Source organism: Aquarana catesbeiana, linkage group LG13 (genome assembly GCF_042186555.1).
Source record: "Aquarana catesbeiana isolate 2022-GZ linkage group LG13, ASM4218655v1, whole genome shotgun sequence".
Classification (NCBI taxonomy): domain Eukaryota; kingdom Metazoa; phylum Chordata; class Amphibia; order Anura; family Ranidae; genus Aquarana; species Aquarana catesbeiana.
The window spans coordinates 52,499,441-52,518,071 of record NC_133336.1 but is presented as its reverse complement, the minus strand read 5'-3'; the positions used below and the strand labels follow the sequence as shown (position 1 = coordinate 52,518,071).

General features: G+C 40.6%; 2 protein-coding genes across 4 annotated transcripts in view; one reads left to right on the top strand and one right to left on the bottom strand.

Annotated features, from left to right (window-relative positions):
* The window catches only part of TDRD9 (tudor domain containing 9), a 393,320-nt gene that overhangs the window by 11,381 nt on the left and 363,308 nt on the right, over window positions 1-18,631 (top strand). The window lies entirely within an intron of this gene.
* On the bottom strand, window positions 8,148-13,067 carry RD3L (RD3 like). Of its 3 annotated transcripts, XM_073609954.1 has the most exons (4): window positions 12,462-13,065; window positions 11,901-11,987; window positions 11,121-11,435; window positions 8,148-9,158 (listed from the first exon to the last, which is right to left on the bottom strand). In XM_073609954.1, exons 3-4 carry the CDS (start codon window positions 11,417-11,419, stop codon window positions 8,867-8,869), a joined length of 591 nt encoding a protein of 196 aa, XP_073466055.1. In that variant the 5' UTR covers window positions 11,420-11,435; window positions 11,901-11,987; window positions 12,462-13,065; the 3' UTR covers window positions 8,148-8,866. The 3 variants fall into 3 exon arrangements, with proteins under 3 accessions (XP_073466055.1, XP_073466057.1, XP_073466056.1); XM_073609956.1 differs by lacking the exon at window positions 11,901-11,987 and having other exon boundaries at window positions 12,462-13,067; XM_073609955.1 differs by lacking the exon at window positions 12,462-13,065 and having other exon boundaries at window positions 11,901-12,381.

Below are 18,631 nucleotides of genomic sequence, written 5' to 3'. Positions count from 1 at the left end.
CTGCAATACCCCCACAATACTCTGCAATACCCCCACAATACTCTGCAATGCTGTGCAATACTCTGCAATACCCCCACAATACTCTGCAATACTCTGCAATGCCCCCACAATACTCTGCAATACTCTGCAATGCCCCCACAATACTCTGCAATGCCCCCCGCCATACTCTGCAATGCCCCCCGCCATACTCTGCAATGCCCCCCGCCATACTCTGCAATGCCCCCCGCCATACTCTGCCATGCCCCCGCCATGCCCCCGCCATGACCCTGCCATACCCCGCCATACTCCGCAATACCCCGCCATACCCTGCCATGCTGAGCCATGCTCAGCTGTACTCGGCCTCTGTATGTGGCCAGGCTGTGGAAGTCTCACACATGGGGTATCGCCGTACTCAGGAGGAGTAGGAGAATCTATTTTGGGGTGTCATTTTTGGTATGTACATGTTATGTGGTAGAAATATTGTATAAATGGACAACTTTGTGTTAAAAAAAAAAAAAGCGTTTTAACCACTTCCCGCCCGCCGGCCGTCATACAACGTCCTTGACTTTGTGCGGAGATATCTGAATGATGGTTGCAGCTACAGGCATCATTCAGATATCGGCTTTTTCAGCCGGCGATTCCCTACACCACGAGAACGATCATAGCAGCTGTTCCACTGCTTGATCGTTCTTACGGGAGGCGAGAGGGGACATCCCCCCTTCCCGCCGCCTTGTGGTGCTTCTACCGACTCACCGCTACGATCGAAGCCAGGATCTTTTCTTTTTTTTTTTTTTTAATTTCAGGCTTCCCAGCCTAGAGGTGAGATGTGGGGTCTTATTGACCCCATATCTCACTGTAAAGAGGACCTGTCATGCCATATTCCTATTACAAGGATGTTTATATTCCTTGTAATAGGAATAAAAGTGGTCAAAAATTTTTTTTTTGGAAAAAAGCATCAAACTAAAATAAATAAAGTAAAATGAACAATAAAAAAAAAAAAAAAAATTTTTAAAGCGCCCCTGTCCCTGTGTGCTCGCATGCAGAAGCGAACGCATACGTAGGTCCCGCCCACATATGAAAACGGTGTTCAAACCACACATGTAAGGTATCGCTGCGATCGGTAGAGTGAGAGCAATAATTTTGGCCCTAGACCTCCTCTGTAACTCAAAACATGTAACCAGTAAAAAATTTTAAAGCGTCGCCAATGGGGATTTTTGAGTAGCAAAGTTTGGCGCCATTCCACAAGCGCGTGCAATTTTGAAGGGTGACATGTTGGGTATCTATTTACTCGGCGTAACTTCATCTTTCACATTATGCAAAAACATTGGGCTAACCTTACTGTTTTGGTTTTTGTAAAGCACAAAACATTTTTTTTTCCAAAAAAAACGCGTTAAAAAAATTGCTGCGCAAATACCGTGCGAGATAAAAAGTTGCAACGACCGCCATTGTATTCTCTAGGGTCTTTGCTAAAAAAACATATATAATGTTTTGGGGTTCTAAGTAATTTTCTAGCTAATAAATGATGATTTTTACATGTAGGAGAGAAATGTCAGAATTGGCCTGGGTGCTCCAGAACGCCTGAAGGTGCTCCCCTGCATGTTGGGCCTCTGTATGTGGCCACGCTGTGTAAAAGTCTCACACATGTGGTATCACCATACTCGGGAGTAATAGCAGAATGTGTTTTGGGGTGTAATTTGTGGTATGCATATGCGGTCTGTGAGAAATACCCTGCTAATATGACAATTTTGTGGAAAAAAAAAAAAAGTAAAAAAAAAACCTTGATTTTGCAAAGAATTGTGGGAAAAAATGACAACTTCAAAAAACTCACCATGCATCTTTCTAAATACCTTGGAATGTCTTCTTTCCAAAAAGGGGTCATTTGGGGGGTATTTGTACTTTTCTGGCATGTTAGTCTCAAGAAATTAGATAGGCCGTCAGTAATTCAGGTGTGATCAATTTTCAGATATGCGCACCATAGCTTTTGGACTCTATAACTTTCAAAAAGACCAAATAATATCCACCGATTTGGGTTATTTTTACCAAAGATATGTAGCGGTATAAATTTTGGCCAAAATATATGAAGAAAAATTACTAATTTGCAAAATATTATAACAGAAATGAAGAAAAATGTATTTTTTTACAGATTTTTCGGTCTTTTTTCTTTTACGGCGCAAAAAATAAAGAACCCAGCAGTGATTAAATACCACCAAAAGAAAGCTCTATTTGTGTGAAAAAAAGGACAAAAATTTCATAAAGATACAGTGTTGCATGACTGAGTAATTGTCATTCAAAATGTGAGAGCACCAAAAGCTGAAAATTGGTCTGGTTAGGAAGGGGGTTTAAGTGCCCAGTTGTCAAGTGGTTAAGGGCTCTGTGCAGGAAATATCATCATCTGAACCCAAAGAAGTTGGAGGCTGATAGACTGAAGGTAAATTAAGGTATTACAATTACATTTAAAGTAAAAGTGTACCAGTATCGTGCATTATGTTTAACCATTTGCCTACCGGCCACTTTCACCCCCTTCCTGCCCAGGCCAATTTTCAGCTTTCAGTGCTGTCGCATGTTGAATGACAATTGCGCGGTCATACAACACTGTACCCATATTACATTTTTATCATTTTTTGAGACCGCTCTTTCTTTTGATCGTCTATTTAATGGTCTCTGGGTTTTTTATTTTTTTACTAAACACATTTTGAAAACCAAAAACGTTTTTCTTAGTTTCTGGTATAAAGTTTAGTAAATCATTTTTCTCCTGCATTGATAAGGGGCAATAATGGGGCAGTACTGATGGACACAGCTGGTCACATGGTAAACAGCTGCTGTGATTGGCACTTTACCCAGATCACTGCTGATGTGCCATCACGGAGATGTCATATGACGCGCCCCCCCGGCAATGTGCGACCACGCTGTGGCCGTCATTCAGCTATAGTGCGGTCATGAAGAGTTTAAAATGATATCCATGCACTAAAATGTCTCAGCCTTTAGTACTACTTTAACCGGTTCAATACCGGGCATTTTCACCCCCTTCCTTCCCAGACCAATTTTTAGTTTTCAGCGCTGTCGCACTTTAAACGACAATTGCGCGGTCATGCGACGTTGTACCCAAACAAAATTGACGTCCTTTTTTTTTTCCCCACAAATAGAGCTTTCGTTTGGTATTTGATCACCTCTGCGGTTTTTATTTTTTGCGCTATAAACAAAAGAAGAGCGACAATTTTGAAAAAAACGCTATTTTTTTTACTTTTTGCTAAAATAAATATCCAATTTTTTTTTAAAAAAAAAATGATTTTTTCCTCAGTTTCGGCCGATACGTATTCTTCTACATATTTTTGGTAAAAAAAATCGCTATAAGCGTATATTGATTGGTTTGTGCAAAAGTTATAGCATCTACAAAATACACGATAGATTTATGGCATTTAAAAAAAAAAATGTTTATTTTTTTTACTAGTAATAGCGGCGATCGCAATTTTTTTTTTTCCGTGACTGCGACATTATGGCGAACACATCGGACACTTTTGACATATTTTTGGGACCACTCACATTTATACAGCGATCAATGCTATAAAATTGCATTGATTACTATATAAATGTGACAGGCAGTGAAGGGGTTAACCACTAGGGGGACACGAGGGGTTAAATGTTTCCTAGGGGAGTGATTATAACTGTAGGGGGAGGGGACGCACAAGGGGAGGAGACCGATCGGTGTTCCTCTGTACTGGGAACACAGATCGGTCTCCTCTCCGCTGACAGGACGTGGATCTGTGTGTTTACACACACAGATCCACGGTCCGGCCCGGTTAACGGGCAATCGCGGGTGCCCGGCGGACATCGCGGCCGCCGGGCACACGCACCGGGTCCCGAGCAACGTGGCGGGCGCGCGCCCCCTAGACGGCCAGGAAGCACAGGCCGTCATATGATGTCCACCCAGGGTGGGAGATCCCATCTGTGGACGTCATCTGTCTATGGCCGGGTACTGAAGTGGTTAAAGGGTAACTCCACTTTTGTGGGGGGAAAAATGGCAAATAAGGAAAAAATAATATAGAGCATACAATTGCGAGACAAGTCATATTGTAATTCGGTGTTCTTAAAAATTACCTTTTTCAATCTGCAGCCACTGTAATTTTCTGAAGATGCAATGCAATATGGCTACCTAGAGTTGTTCTGTACACTGAGTTTGTACTGCACACACCCCAGAAAAATCATTTCCTGCTTGTGTGATTGACTCACCAATTTTCTACGAAGTCTGCCTAAGATACAAGGCAGATTTCAGGCATCTTCTTTAACAAAATGTCATTTTTGGTGAGATGCTCCCAATAGGAAAACGTCCTGAAGGGATGCAGGTCCAATGAATTTCCTGATTAGAGCCCTGCTGATAGATAATTATGAAACCACTCCCATTAGACCCACTCAGCACAGAGGAACAAACAGTGATTTCTTCAGAATAACAAGGTAGGAATCTGCAACAAAGGTTGTTATAATCCTTGCAATGTACATAGATCACCCAGAGGGGAATGTGTTTTTTTTTTTTTTTTTTTTTTTTCTCAACAAAAGTGGAGTTAAGTTTTAAAGCGTAACTGCAAATAAAGGATCCTGTTCCCTTAAAACATGTTATACAGCACAGTGCTTGTGCTGTGTAATTTGGCCCTCTCTATCACCTGAAATGCCTGTTTGATCCTGCCTGGCTCTTCCTTCCCCCCTGTAAACTGACCACGGTTTATCATGACTGCTGAGCCCTGACACCGTGGTCAGTTTACGTGCCTCCGTCATCCGCTGCTATCTGCACCTCTCCTGTGTATCCCTCTGTCCCCCCTCCCTGCCTCCTGTCAGCTTATACCAGTGCCGCTCTGCTCCTCTTCTGGCTGCTCTAAAATTAAGTTTATACCATCCCCTCTATTAGATAAGAACATGTGTCCAGTGCCTGTGCTTTATTTAAAAAGAGGATTTCTACCTGTTTTTACAGCCCCTCCCGACGCTCACTTGACACCTTGGCTCTCTCCTCCTTTCCCCCTCCTCCTCAGCTGACGTCATCGGAGTTCTCTGCCCCACCCATTGGAGCTGTAAGACGCGGAGAGGAGAGAGCTGAGGAGTCATGTGAGCGCCGGGATGTGCTGCAAAAACAGGTAAAAATCAGCTATTTTATTCAAATAAAGCATCGGCACTAGGACACATGTTCTCCAACAATGGGGATGGTATAAACTTAACATAGTGGCTTAACAACCACTTTAATCTAAAAGATTTATTTCCCCCCTCCACCCATGATATAGCTTCATGTCTGACATATAATATATATTCTATTCTCTGTGTGTGTATCCTATCTATATATCTCTATCTCTAAATATATATCTCTATCGATAAATATATATTTCTATCTCTATAGATAAATATATATCTCTATCTCACAAGTACACCCCTCACATTTGTGTAAATATTTTATTATAATCTCTTTTCATGTGACAACACTGAAGAAATTACACTTTGCTACAATGTAAAGTAGTAAGTGTACAACTTGTATAATAGTGTATATTTGCTGTCCCCTCAAAATATCTCAACACACAGCCATTACTGTCTAAACCACTGGCAACAAAAGTGAATACACCCCTAAGTGAAAATGTCCAAATTGGGCCCAAAGTGTTAATATTTGTGTGGCCACTGGCCACCGTTATTTTCCAGCACTGTCTTAACCCTCTTGGGCATATAGAGTTCACCAGAGCTTCACAGGTTGCCACTGGAGTCCTCTTCCACTCCTCCATGATGACATCACGGAGCTGGTGGATGTTGGAGACCTTGTGCTCCTCCACCTTCTGTTTGAGGATGCCCCACAGATGCTTCATAGGGTTTAGGTCTGGAGACATGCTTGGCCAGTCCATCACCTTTACCCTCAGCTTCCTTAGCAAGGCAGTTGGTCGTCTTGGAGTTGTTTGGGGTCATTATGTTGGAATACTGCCCTGCCGCCCAGTCTCGGAAGGGAGAGGGCCATGCTCTGCTTCAGTATGTCACAGTACATGTTGGCATTCATGGTTCCCTCAATGAACTGTGGCTCCCCAGTGCCGGCAGCACTCATGCAGCCCCAGACCATGACACTCCCACCACCATGCTTGACTGTAGGCAAGACACTTGTCTTTGTACTCCTCACCTGGTTGCCGCCACACACGCTTGACACCATCTGAACCAAATAAGTTTATCTTGGTCTCATCAGACCACAGGACATGGTTCTAGTAACCCATGTCCTTAGTCTGCTTGTCTTTAGCAAACTGTTTGCCAGCTTTCTTGTGCATCATCTTTAGAAGAGGCTTCCTTCTGGGACGACAGCCATGCAGACCAATTTGATGCAGTGTGCGTTGTATGGTATGACCACTGATGGCTTACCCCCCACCCCTTCGACCTCTGCAGCAATGCTGGCAGCACTCATACGTCTATTTCCCAAAGACAACCTCTGGATATGACGCTGAACACGTACACTCAACTTCCTTGATCGGCCATGGAGAGGCCTGTTCTGCGTGGAACCTGTCTTGTTAAACCGCTGTATGATCTTTGCCATCGTACTGCAGCTCAGTTTCAGGGTCTTGGCAATCTTATAGCCTAGGCCATCTTTATGTAGAGCAACAATTCTTTTTTTTTTTTTCAGATCCTCAGAGTTCTTTGCCATGAAGTGCCACGAGTCACATGAGACCGGGGAGGGAAAATGGCTAATTGGGCCCAATTTAGACATTTTCACTTGGGTGTATTCACTTTTGTTGCCAGTGGTTAGACCTTAGTGTGAGTTATTTTGAGGGGACAGAAAATTTACACTGTTATACAAACTGTACACACTACTTTATAATATAGCAAAGTGTAATTTCTTCAGTGTCGTCACTTGAAAAGATATAATAAAAAAAAACATTTACCAATATGTGTACTAAAGGTGTACTCACCTTTGTGAGATACTGTGTGTGTATGTGTGTATGTATATGTGTGTGTATGTATATGTGTGTATATGTATATATATATATACTCTCTCTCTATTCTGTCTGTCGTTCTCTGTGTGAATTAGATATTTTGTTCCCTATATAGCAGGTTATTTAGATTTACCACTGCATATAGATATCCAGGAATACTTTGTTTCAATTAATATCTATCAGATAAAAAAAAAAAAATCAGACAACTAAACGGTTATAAAAATAATTGTTGGTTGCCGCTCTAAATGAAAATGGTTGCTTTTTTTGATGGCCAGCCTTTAGCTAAAAAAAAGTCTTCATCCTATTTATTCAGACAAAATGAAATGTACAGTTACAAAAGGAAAATCTGCATCACCAGATCAGTACTACTGTGTGTGTTTTTGTTTTTTTTTTTTTTTTTTTTTTTTTTTTTTTTTTAGGCATGATTCACACTTGTGCAGTTTGCATATTGCAGGTGCATTTTGTGTTTTTTTTTTTTTTTTTTTTTTTTTTTTTTTATACACATCTTTAAACCATTGTAGTCTATGGAACCAAAAACCAGAAAAAAAAACCCTGGCCCTTTCCATAAAATGCACAGATGTAAACTACGTTCATAGGGAACCATGTTAAATGGACTGTAGTGTTACTGAAAATGCACTAAAAAATGCATAGGTGTGAACCAGGCCTTCTAGTCAGCAGTAACCAACTGCATATTTTTAAAAACCGTAAACGCATTGTGTGAGGATGGGGTTGTTTGCTGGGGGGAGTCTCCTCACAGAGGGGTGACAGTAATATAACTTGTAAGAGGATTTAACCTTTACTCACCCCATCTTAAAATGGATCTTAAAACCTGTGAGGTTATCCTTCGTCACTGAAGATTATGTACATTTATGCAAGTACATTGCTTAATAATTCATGCAGTTTATTTTTTTAAAATACACATCTGTTGTGGGTACATATTTTAAAGTTGCATAAAATGTAGGAACATGGAGTATACACAATTACATTGGTCTGACTGGTACAAAAAATAAGTTATCTATAGGGTCATACATCATGTATGTATATGTCAATCATTTAAAAATAGCTACAGGAACTGGCTAAAAATAGCATTGCTTTTAAGTTATGGTTTGTACTTTATAAAATATGCATAGGAGTCTTGTAAAAATGTCTGCATGATTATAAATATATAATTTTTTTTTGTGGTTGGAAGCAATTGGATAATTGTGTCTTTTTTTTGTTTTCACTTTTTTTGTGTATCGGTGACCAAAATGCCCCCACTACTCACCCTCCTGATAATTTGCCACAGTCCTTAAATCATATGTTCATTGCTTTCAGTAGGGCAATGCCTGGGCTAGCCTCCACATCTTCACTGGGAATATATATATTTATTATACAGCTCTTTTAATCTGACTTCAATGGAGAGCCCATCGATTTTCACTGAAACCACATGTGCAGGCTAGAAACATTTAAAAGCCAGTGGTCTAACTCTATTGCTGTATTATAGTTTATAGAGGTGATGAGGAAGAGAGGTGGCATTTTAATAGTAATGCAGGCCAAACATGGGTCGAATTCCAAGCAATTTTTCTTTCGAAAATCAGAAAATTTGTGCATTTTTGTAATCCAATGCCACCATTGATTTCGAAATTCGACCAACCAAGCCTTCAATTTCACCTCCTATGGCTACATAAAAGAAATGTTGTGGCCAGGAATCTTCTTCTTTTCTTTCCAGGTCACAGCTCATCTGCTTTTTCTTTTTTTATATTTTTTTTTTGTACAAGTCTTCCATCATTGATTAGAAATTTTGTTCATTTCCAACATGCCCATTCACTCAAATTTGATGGCCGCATGATAATCGTCTGTTCTTGCAGTCCACAAATAGTGTGAAATTCGAACGAAAATTCTTAGTTGCCATTTTCGAAAGAAAATTCTTAGGAATTCGACCCATGTTATGACCGGCTTGCGCTTTTCCCAATTTAACCAGAAGGATAGTAGTATGGCAAGTTCCAGATGCGGGTTGAGAAAGTTGGAAATAAACTCTGTGTATTTCTGTCCACATAGCTGGAGACTGTCGGGATTTCCTCTTTGTGTGAGTTTGTATCGCCAGACACTGCAAAGTTGACCGGGCAGTTTGAGTTCCACAAATCCATCAGCTTCACCTGTTGGTTTTCTCTCTCTATAGAACTCAGAAAATCTTTCAGGACTTGTTTGAATATATAGACAATCTCCCAAGGTAGTACATCGTTTTCTGCCAGAACTTCTCGAAACCTGGAGGGCAGACAAAGTCAGTTTTTACACTTTTTATTTATTTATTTATTTTTTTGCACTTTCTAGAGATGCTCATATATTTAGACAGATGTTGACAAATTCATGTAGGATTTGAAAGCTAATTGGGGAAGGCGTTAGGAGCTTTTAAAGATTAAATAAATGTTAGGAAGCAGCTGTAGTTTCCATAGGTACCAATAGAGGTGACATACACTTATCCTAATTTTAGGGAAATGGCTGAAACTGATCTATGCATGTTCTTGTACATTTGCAACAGGCTAGGATGGCGTGAGCTTAAGAAAATAGGTTTTTATGGTTGTATTGTTCCAAAGCATCTGACACCTTTTTGCATATCCAGCACTTGCATCTTTTGCTTGTCTGTCCCCTGGAATTAGTCCATGCCTATGTTTACTTGTGTTTATGGAAGATTTCCTAAATATACAGTATAGTATAAATTTAGAACCTGTTATTTTGAGTAAAGAGGTGGCCAAACTCATTCTGTTCGGTACCAGCTTAGTTCCACTGATCTCCACTTAATAAAATTCAAGGGTAACTGTGTAGTTAGAAATATGAAAGCTGCCATCGGTGACCTGTGTGAGATTTTTTTTTTTTTTTTTTTTAAACCTGCAGGCAATGGACAATCATTTTAGTGCTTATCTGACCTGAAACAGAAATGCAGCTCCTGAAAGCAGTATACAATCCAAAAGCAAAAATGTAATATTGCAGCTTATCAATCCATTAGATGTGGTGGCTGCATTCATTTTTTTTTTTTATTTTTTTTTTGGCTTTTTTTTTTGTTTTGTTTCTCTGGCATCTGGTGATCTGGCCAGTAACACACCACCTGTATTTGAGCACCCCCACTTTGGATGAAGGAAAACAGGGGGCACCTTTGGACAATATCATTGTCAGCCTGTGGGGAGGGGAGTTTTAGATGGACTAGCAGATTTAAATACAATAACAAATGGAAGCTGAACTCCAGCTAATACTTTGTAAGCTGTTACAGGATTCTTTTTTTTTTTTTTTTTTACCCTTTTGGGATCATTTTAAATGGTGGATATTTGATCATTGTAAGCATCCTCTGGCAGTGTTGAATGGTTTGTCTCATCCATGTAACCGATCTCTCTGAAAGAGAGCTTGTTTGCTTGATAAAGTTTCTTGCTGACCAGATCAGTGTTTCTCAACTCCAGTCCTCAAGGTGCCCCAACAGGTCATGTTTTCAGGATATCCCTCAGATGAAACAGCTGTGGTAATTACTAAGGCAGTGAAACTGATCAAATCACCTGTGCAAATTAATGGAAAGACCTGTTGGGGCGCCTTGAGGACTGGAGTTGAGAAACAGTCACCAGGAGAAACTAGAAGAGAGCCTAAAGTAATGCAGCCATCACATCTAAGAATTAATAAACAATCCTTAATACAGCATGGGCCTTTCTACCAACCAATCTGAGTCATTAAGACATGTTGACATTTGCAGTTCCCTTATTTCATCATACCAGGTTCCCTTCAGTTTGCTAACCTAGAAAAGACCGGTGTTTTCTATCTTCCCCTAGCTAGGCAAACTTTTTTATTTTATAGAAAAATCATTTAAAAATGCTATAGGTTTTAATGTTTGGCAGATAACACCCACTATTCATAGGTTTCTGTTTGGACCTCCTGTATGTGTAGAAATTGCCTATAAAAAGATTCAACTGTTAATATGCACACTTCATACATATTTTAGGGTTTGCATATAAACAAAACTATACCAAAAAACGCAAATGTATGTGTTGCTCTAATCCAGTTACATTCAACTAATTTTCCTGTAAACAAAAAATATACATGAAAGTTGAAATGTATTTATTGGGTATACAATTGTTATGTTTTTTTTTTGTTTAGGTTGCCTTAATGAGCTTATGAATGCTTTATATTTTTTAGGTATAGTGTGCCACAGCTCTACCAAGGCAAATAGAGGTTATTTCTGAGATGTACCTGCTGAGCACTGTCCCTGTGTGGCATGGCTGAATCTGAGAGCACAGAACTTCCAGTTGCTTTTGTTCCGTAACGGGGATGCTTGGCTTCAAGCTGTAATCGTTTCTCAGCCAGTTATAATCCACTCCTGTTTTCTGCACCCTCTGCTCATTTTCAATCTCGTGCAGTAACCTTTCACGCTCTCCTAGGTGCCACTGCAGCTCCCTTAGCAAAGTCTTGGTTACAACTTCTGATCCAGGGTACTGAGTGGTCTTGTCAGAATCATTCTTCGACCATTTCATCCAACCGAAGAATGGCATCTTGTTGCTTTCCAAGCTAAAATAAATGATTGTACATGTTATCAGTCATATATATTAAATATCCTGTTGCCAGCAATTTATGAATAGGAAATTTACCATTACTATACAAAAAGCAGTGAGCAGCCTAATGTTTATGTATTTGCGATTTAATAAGCAATGCCTTTTAACCAGTTGGTTGTAGGGACTTGGCTTCATTTGGTATCAAAGCACCTTCTAACTCTTGCTGCATCAATAATGTTAAAAAAAAATATAAAAAAAATTAAAAATAAAATTTGAGGGTGAAAACACTTTACAATGGGAACTGGGACAAGCAGGAAAACTGATAAGGTTGTTTTGCCGTAGCGAATATCCATCCACCTGACATGCAAGGTTCCATTTTTTTTTTTTTATTTTAGAAATACATATACATAGTATTCAGTTAATGAAGCAAATATTTAAAGCTTTGAAAAAATAATAGATTGAGGTAACAATTGAAGCTTACCAGTTCTTTGGTTCCTTTAACAGTTGGAAAAATATTTCTGTGTGCACTTTTTACTAAACAAGTTCTTTATAAATCTTCAGTGGATTCCTGGGAAAACATAGTGCAGTGTCATTAGTGTCCTGTGGCTATCGCCCCAATCAAAGCTGCCCCTGTCTTTGGCTCTGTATTGTAATAGAATAGCGATGGAATCCTGTTGAGTGCATCTGAGAAGATTACGGACAGCTCTGTATGGACTGACTGCATCTGCAGATGTGCCTGTTCTATAAAGTTGAGCAGGTCACATGATTGTCTTGTCTACATGTCAGTTGCATTTTGAGTCACTGCAGGTAACCTAAAATAAGAATCTGTTCATTTACTAATTGTACATCCTCAAAATACCATGTAGAAGATACTGCTCTGAGTTGTGTACAACATCTATTGTATTTGACAATTTAAATACATGATACTTGGGAACAGTTCAAGGGAAGCAATATAAAATAACATGTAATTGCTTTTTTTTTTTGCATATAATGTCACAAAGGCAAACACTGAAGCAAAAGAGTTGTTAAAATTAGATCTTACCATTATTATGTTGATCAAGTGCTGGAATTTGATCCATTCTTTCCCTTTGGTCCCGTTAGGATAGCATGTAGAAGAAGACACTGGTTCATGACGATGTTCTGTGAACTAAAGGTCGCTGGAGCAGTCCCCCCTCCTTTTTTTTTTTTTTCCCCTCTTCCGTTTCAGTTATCTAGTCTCTTTTTATTAGTCTGAACCCCGGGCATGAGGAGACAGCTCCACTTCTTACTTCCTTTCGAGATTACTGGTTTTGCAGCTTGGAATCCTCTCAGCATTGTTGCATATTTTTTTTTTCATTCCCAGAGATGCTGAATTGTTGGCTAACAGAGGCTGTGTTAATGTGCCCTAGATGCCATACAACATAACACATGACGTGCATGGCAGTTATTAAAGCAGATATTATACGCTGAAAAAATTCAGATGTCAACATTAATAAGGCTCAGCTGGAAGCTTTTCACATTGCATTGTATATGGTACTATGAAGGTCTGAAGGAGCTGGGCGCATAATGACAGAACTGTCTTAGCAAATTTTAAAACAAATTGAAAGCTTGACTTCTTACCACCTATTTAATTTTATTAATGTTCCTTTTTTTTGGTATGTAAAAAATTAGTTCTATTAAGATAAAGGCTAGCCACGTGTGTGTGTGTGTGTGTGTGTGTGTGTGTTTTTATGGGTTTTTTTTTATTTTGCAGTTGTTAGCCTTGTATCTTCTCCTGGGTGATAAGTCTGGGTCACAGATGAGCTTGCTTTCTTGCAGAGTGATTACTGTTTCTTACAAGGAAACACTGGTCTTTACCTATTTTAAGAAACCTTGTTTGGTATTTATGAAGGTTGCTAAAAAGGCATAGTCAGGACAGGTTTTGTGTGTTTTGTATACCAACTTTAAGACCCCTTTCACACCGAGGGCGTTTTGCAGGCACTAAAGCATTAAAAATAGCGCCTGCATTCCGCCCTCAAGCAGCTGCTCCATTGTCTCCAGTGTGAAAGCCCAAGGGCTTTCACACTGGAGCGGTGTGCTGGCAGGACGTCAGGAAAAGTCCTGCCGGAAGCTTCTTTGGAGCGGTAAAGGAGCAGTGTGTTCATCGCTCCTCCACCGCTGCTCCCCATTGAAATCAATGGGGCAGTGCTGCGATACCGCTGGCAAAACCGTGCGGATTTAACCCCTTTTTGGCCGCTAGCGGGGGGTTAAAAACCCCACTAGAGGCCGCTTTGCCGCCGATGCCCCCCGCGGCTCGGTGTGAAAGCCCTCTAAGCCTGGGTTTGCAAGTGTGGTTTTCTCCAGTCATCTTCCAGATATCTTGAGAGATGGAGCTCCTCCCACTGGAACAGGAAACACATTGGCAAACAAGTTCAAAAGGCGGTCAGGCACATGTTTTAGCTATGGGATCCCTCATTAAAGGTAGGAGACCTGCTTCTGCCTCTTTTCAGTGCCTGGTGAGGGAGTTGAATGGCAGTTCTGCATCACCTTGGTGGGTGATTGTCTCCTGGCTAAGAAGCTGTGCTTTTGGGGGGGGGAGAGTCAGCATGAAAAAAGTGATCTAGATCCCTCGGCTTCTAATTCTGAGCTTGAGACAGATCAAGATGAGACTTCTGAGGATTCCCATTTTAAATTGTCCTTTTGGCGTGGACAATCTTCTGGGTGCTCTGCATCTTTTGGGTGTTCTTTTATGACACATTTGACATCCAGGAAGAAAGTCCAACTTTTCAGGTATGATCAGTTTTAACAGGGTTTGCATAAAAAAAAAAAATCCAGAGCCTTCCCTGAATTGTGTTCCCTGAAAGTGTGATTGGAGCCTGCAAAAGACCCTTCTCTCATCTTAAGAGGTTTCCTTTTGGTGAGGACTAAGGATCAGTGTGGAACAAAGTGTCCTAAACTGGACGCTTCCCTCTCCAGACTCTCTGAAAAAAATCAGATTCTGCTTTGGAAGACTGGTCATTCCAAACACTGTATGGGCAAGAGAGAGAATATTCTCGAGTTCTGTTTATCACAAAAAACGTATCTACTGGTGGGTATTCCTAGAGTAAAGCTGGTAGACTTGCCTTCTCTGTACAATGGTTTTGCAGCCCTGATCCTCCTGTTTTGGGGTCCCCCGTTGGCAAGCTTGCTCAGCAAAGCATTTGACAGCAGTGGGAACCATTGGCTCCCTCTGCTATCAATCTACCCAGGGAGAGCTGCTGCTCTCGTGCACATTGCTCGATCAAATTGGGCTCAGATAAGAATAAGGTGGGCTGGGGGGATTTTACAGAATAGGTTTTTCACCTCAATGCATATAATACATTAAGATGAAAAACCTTAAGTGGATGTAAACCCTCTATACCCAGTGAAGTGAACAGCCTCAGATGATAATCGGATATTAAACAAATCTCGCTACACATGTTTTACATGCATATCTGCTGTCTTCAGCTTGCTATTTTCTTTAGACTTCTTGCATAGTGTTAGAATGTTTACTTCCTCATTCAGCAGTAGGAGTTTAGTCTTGGCTGACACTCTGTGACAGCTGATTGGAGGAATGACGCACACCCCCCAACTCCACATAGCCAGAAGAACGAAGATACTTTCAGAGCTATGCTGTGAGAAGACAAGCTCTCTGCTAATCTATTTATAGCACCCACCCCCGACACATTTCAGGCTGGTTTTATCTCCAGTCTCGGAGAACTTGTCAGAAGTTAAGCAGATAACAGAGGAACAAACCCACAGAAACATACGGGCTTTGGAGAGAGAGAGAGAGAAGTAAACATTACAGATGTGCCTAGGTCAAATTTCTTGATTTGGGTTTACATCCACTTTAAGGCTTTAGAACCGCTTTAAAGTCTTACTATGGTCTAAGACATTGGGCTTCGTTGCAGATGCATCAGCTGACTCAAAATGTCAGTCAGAGCATCTGCCATGGTGGTGGCAGCCAAAAGATCCATTTGGCTTAAAATATGATTGGGAGACTTGGCCTCAAAGTTGGGACTCTGCAGCCTTCCATTCTCTGTAAACCTGATTTTTGAACCTAAGCTTGATGTAGTTTTGGAGTGTACAGCAGATCAGAAAAAATATTTTCTGGGAAAGAAGGGGCCTTTCATGCAGATTTTTTTTCGGGGACAAAGGTTATACACCCAAGTCACACTGGGCAGGCCACAAGAGTAAAGCCGGGGGGGGGGTGCGCGCATCCTCTTTAATTCCCATAGTCAGACTCCCAATTCACAGTGAGCCAAGAAGCATTGTGGGAGGTAGGTTGGGAGACTTCCCTCCACAATGAGAGAGCATAATCCCCAGCAAATTTTATTCTTGGGGTGAAGTTAAGAGGGTATCCCCTGAAATTTGACTCAATGCCACCTTAAACATTTTTGGTACCAAGGTTGCCTAGGGATCCCAAAAAAGGCAGAAACCTTATTGCTTTTTTGGGCGATCTGGTGGATCAGGTAGTTTTTTAGTTTCTGTTCCATAGCAGGAATATATGTTTTTTGTTTTTCATAATAAAAAAAAAAAAAAAAAAAAAAAGCCTTTAGTCGCTTAGAGCATTGGGCAATTCTAAATCTCATGCCATTAAACCATCATGTACCCGAAGTTTCACATGGAATCCATATGCTTAGTGAGGAACATCCTGCAGAAGGATGTTTTTATTGTGACTACGGATCACTAAGATGCCTATTGGCATGCTCCCAAAAATTAACTTTGGGGGTGGAGATCTGGCAGAGGCTTTAGCTCCTCCGCTGCAGTTGCAGTCCATTTTGATCATTCTGTATCTAGACTACCTTTTTGATGGTTCCCTTTTGAAACTTCGATTGTTCCCAGTTACAGAAGGTTTTAGTATAAACCTTTTAGTAATAAAGGTTTTTAGTATAAACCAGCAATGGCTAACAAACCTGGGGTAACTGGAAACTGTTGGCTGGGCATCATACCATATCTCTTGTACCATATCAAAACCTGGAGCATCTGTGGACACTCACTCATTCTTTTCATGTATAATTGTTTTTTTGGAAGCAAATTCTTACTCGTATAGTGATTGGTCTGTGCCTTCCTTTTTGTGTATGCCACTGGAATTCATCTCTATTCCAGATTTATTGTTTACCTCCTGATGAAGACTGTTTAGAAGTTGAAACATGTTGCCCAAAAATCTCATGTTATTTCATACTTTACTGTAATACCCTAAACACCGTGGCGGCTTAGGTTTTCTAGACCTCTAAAATATCAGGCGGTGCATCTCGTGCGTGTTTTAGATGGATGTACCAGTCAAGAGGTTAAATGTTGGATCCAACTTGAACAAGGATCTGTGGACACTTCACTTAGTGGGATCCCTTGGCTCAAAATTGACCTTCCACTCTCCATTAACTCCCACCTGCTGATAGGTTACACTGCGCTCCTCCTTATGGCCAAACAAGATGTACTCTCTGGAAAGTTGCCGTCGCGTATGACACCCGTCGTGGGACACCCTATATTCCTCTTGAGGATCACTGACCCTGATTTGGAGCAACCGGTTCTGTCTTGCTGCTTTTCTCGCTTCTATGGGCTCTAAAAAATGGGAACTTACAACAAATTATGAACCCCTCCTCTACTGTTCTTGAAGGTGTTCCAGCTCCAGCATTTCTTGCAAAGCTGGGGGAAAACCTATTTTTGCTTCCCCCCCTTTTAACGGAGTTAAAGGGGGGAAGTTGTGGAGTTGTGTACCTCCTCCGTAGTTTCACATGGTCTCTCTAAATCCTATCTTATAAGCTACTTTCCTTTCCTCTCCTCTTGGTGAAAAAGACCCTCCCTACATTGCGAAGTGGGAGTCTGACTTGGGCATCAGCTGTTCGGGAACAGCAGAAGACATACAAATTGTTCATACTGCCTCTTTTCCAGCAATGTTATGACTTCAAGATTTTAACACAATGGTATAAGGACACTGTGGTAATACACATTTTCCAGACCCTTCCTCTCAATGTTGGCACTGCACCCTGCATGAGGGTACGGATCTACATATGTTCTGGAGTTTTCTGGTTTTGAAAACCTTCTGGGAAAGGGTTTGACCTCATATTCAAACATAGACATACAACTGGGAGACACTCCGGGAGACTATTTGCTCCATTTAACTTGTCGTCATCCATGTCATAAAAGTATTATAAGATCACGAACGATTGCTTAACATTGCCAAGGCCTCTATGCTCTTCTTTCTTCTGCATCCATTTGGTAAAGGGGTGTCCCATTTGAAGTTTCATTGTTTTTCTATTTTTCATTTTTTTTCTGCATCTTGTATTCTGCTGTAAAACTTCAAATAAAGAGAATAAACTAATTTCAGAAAAAAAAAAAAAAAAAAGAAATTGGAGCATCTCCTGCATGGCCTCTGCCCATTCCATGAGGCCATTAGTGGCTTTGCAGGAAGAAAAAGCTGGGGCCACTCCAGAGCATATCTGCAGGGTGGCAATTTGGTCAAATTTCTCTACATTTTTGTCATTGTCTGCTAGATTTTCTGTACAGCCAGGATCATGCTTTTGGGAGTAAAGTTCTCCAAGTTGTGGTCCCCGCCCTGTTGGGGCAGTCTTTTAACCACTTCAGACCAGGAAGATTTTCCCCCTTAATGACCAAGCCATTTTTGCAATACGGCACGGTGTTACTTTAACTGACAATTGCGCGGTCCTGCGACGCTGTACCAAAACAATTTGTCTTTTTCCCACACATAGAGCTTTCTTTTGGCGGTATTTCATCAACTCTGCAGTTTTTTTTATTTTTATTTTTTGCGCTATAAACAAAAAAGACTGATAATTTAGAAAAATAAACCAATTTTTTTTTACTTTTTTGCTAATGAATATCCAAAAAAATGGAGAATAAAACAAATTTCTTCATCAGTTTAGGCCAATATGTATTCTACATATTTTTGGTAAAAAAAAAAATCACATTAAAGTGGATGTAAACCCAATGTCATCCTTTCTAAACTACTGCCATAGGGGTTATCTATAAGGATATACATGCCTCCTGCATGTATCTTTACCTGTCAAATGTCTCCCCTCTGTCTGTTATTAGATCCGAAAAACTGCATATTCTGTGGGTGGGTCTGTTGTCTGGAGCTCGGTGGGTGGAGTCGTGATGTCAGTAGACTCCCCGCCCACCTCTACACTCCCCTTGTCAATAAGCATTTTCTCCTGTGTATTTCTAACACTGAACTTCTACTATGATCTCTAACATCCAGTGAAAAGACAGGAAAGTAAC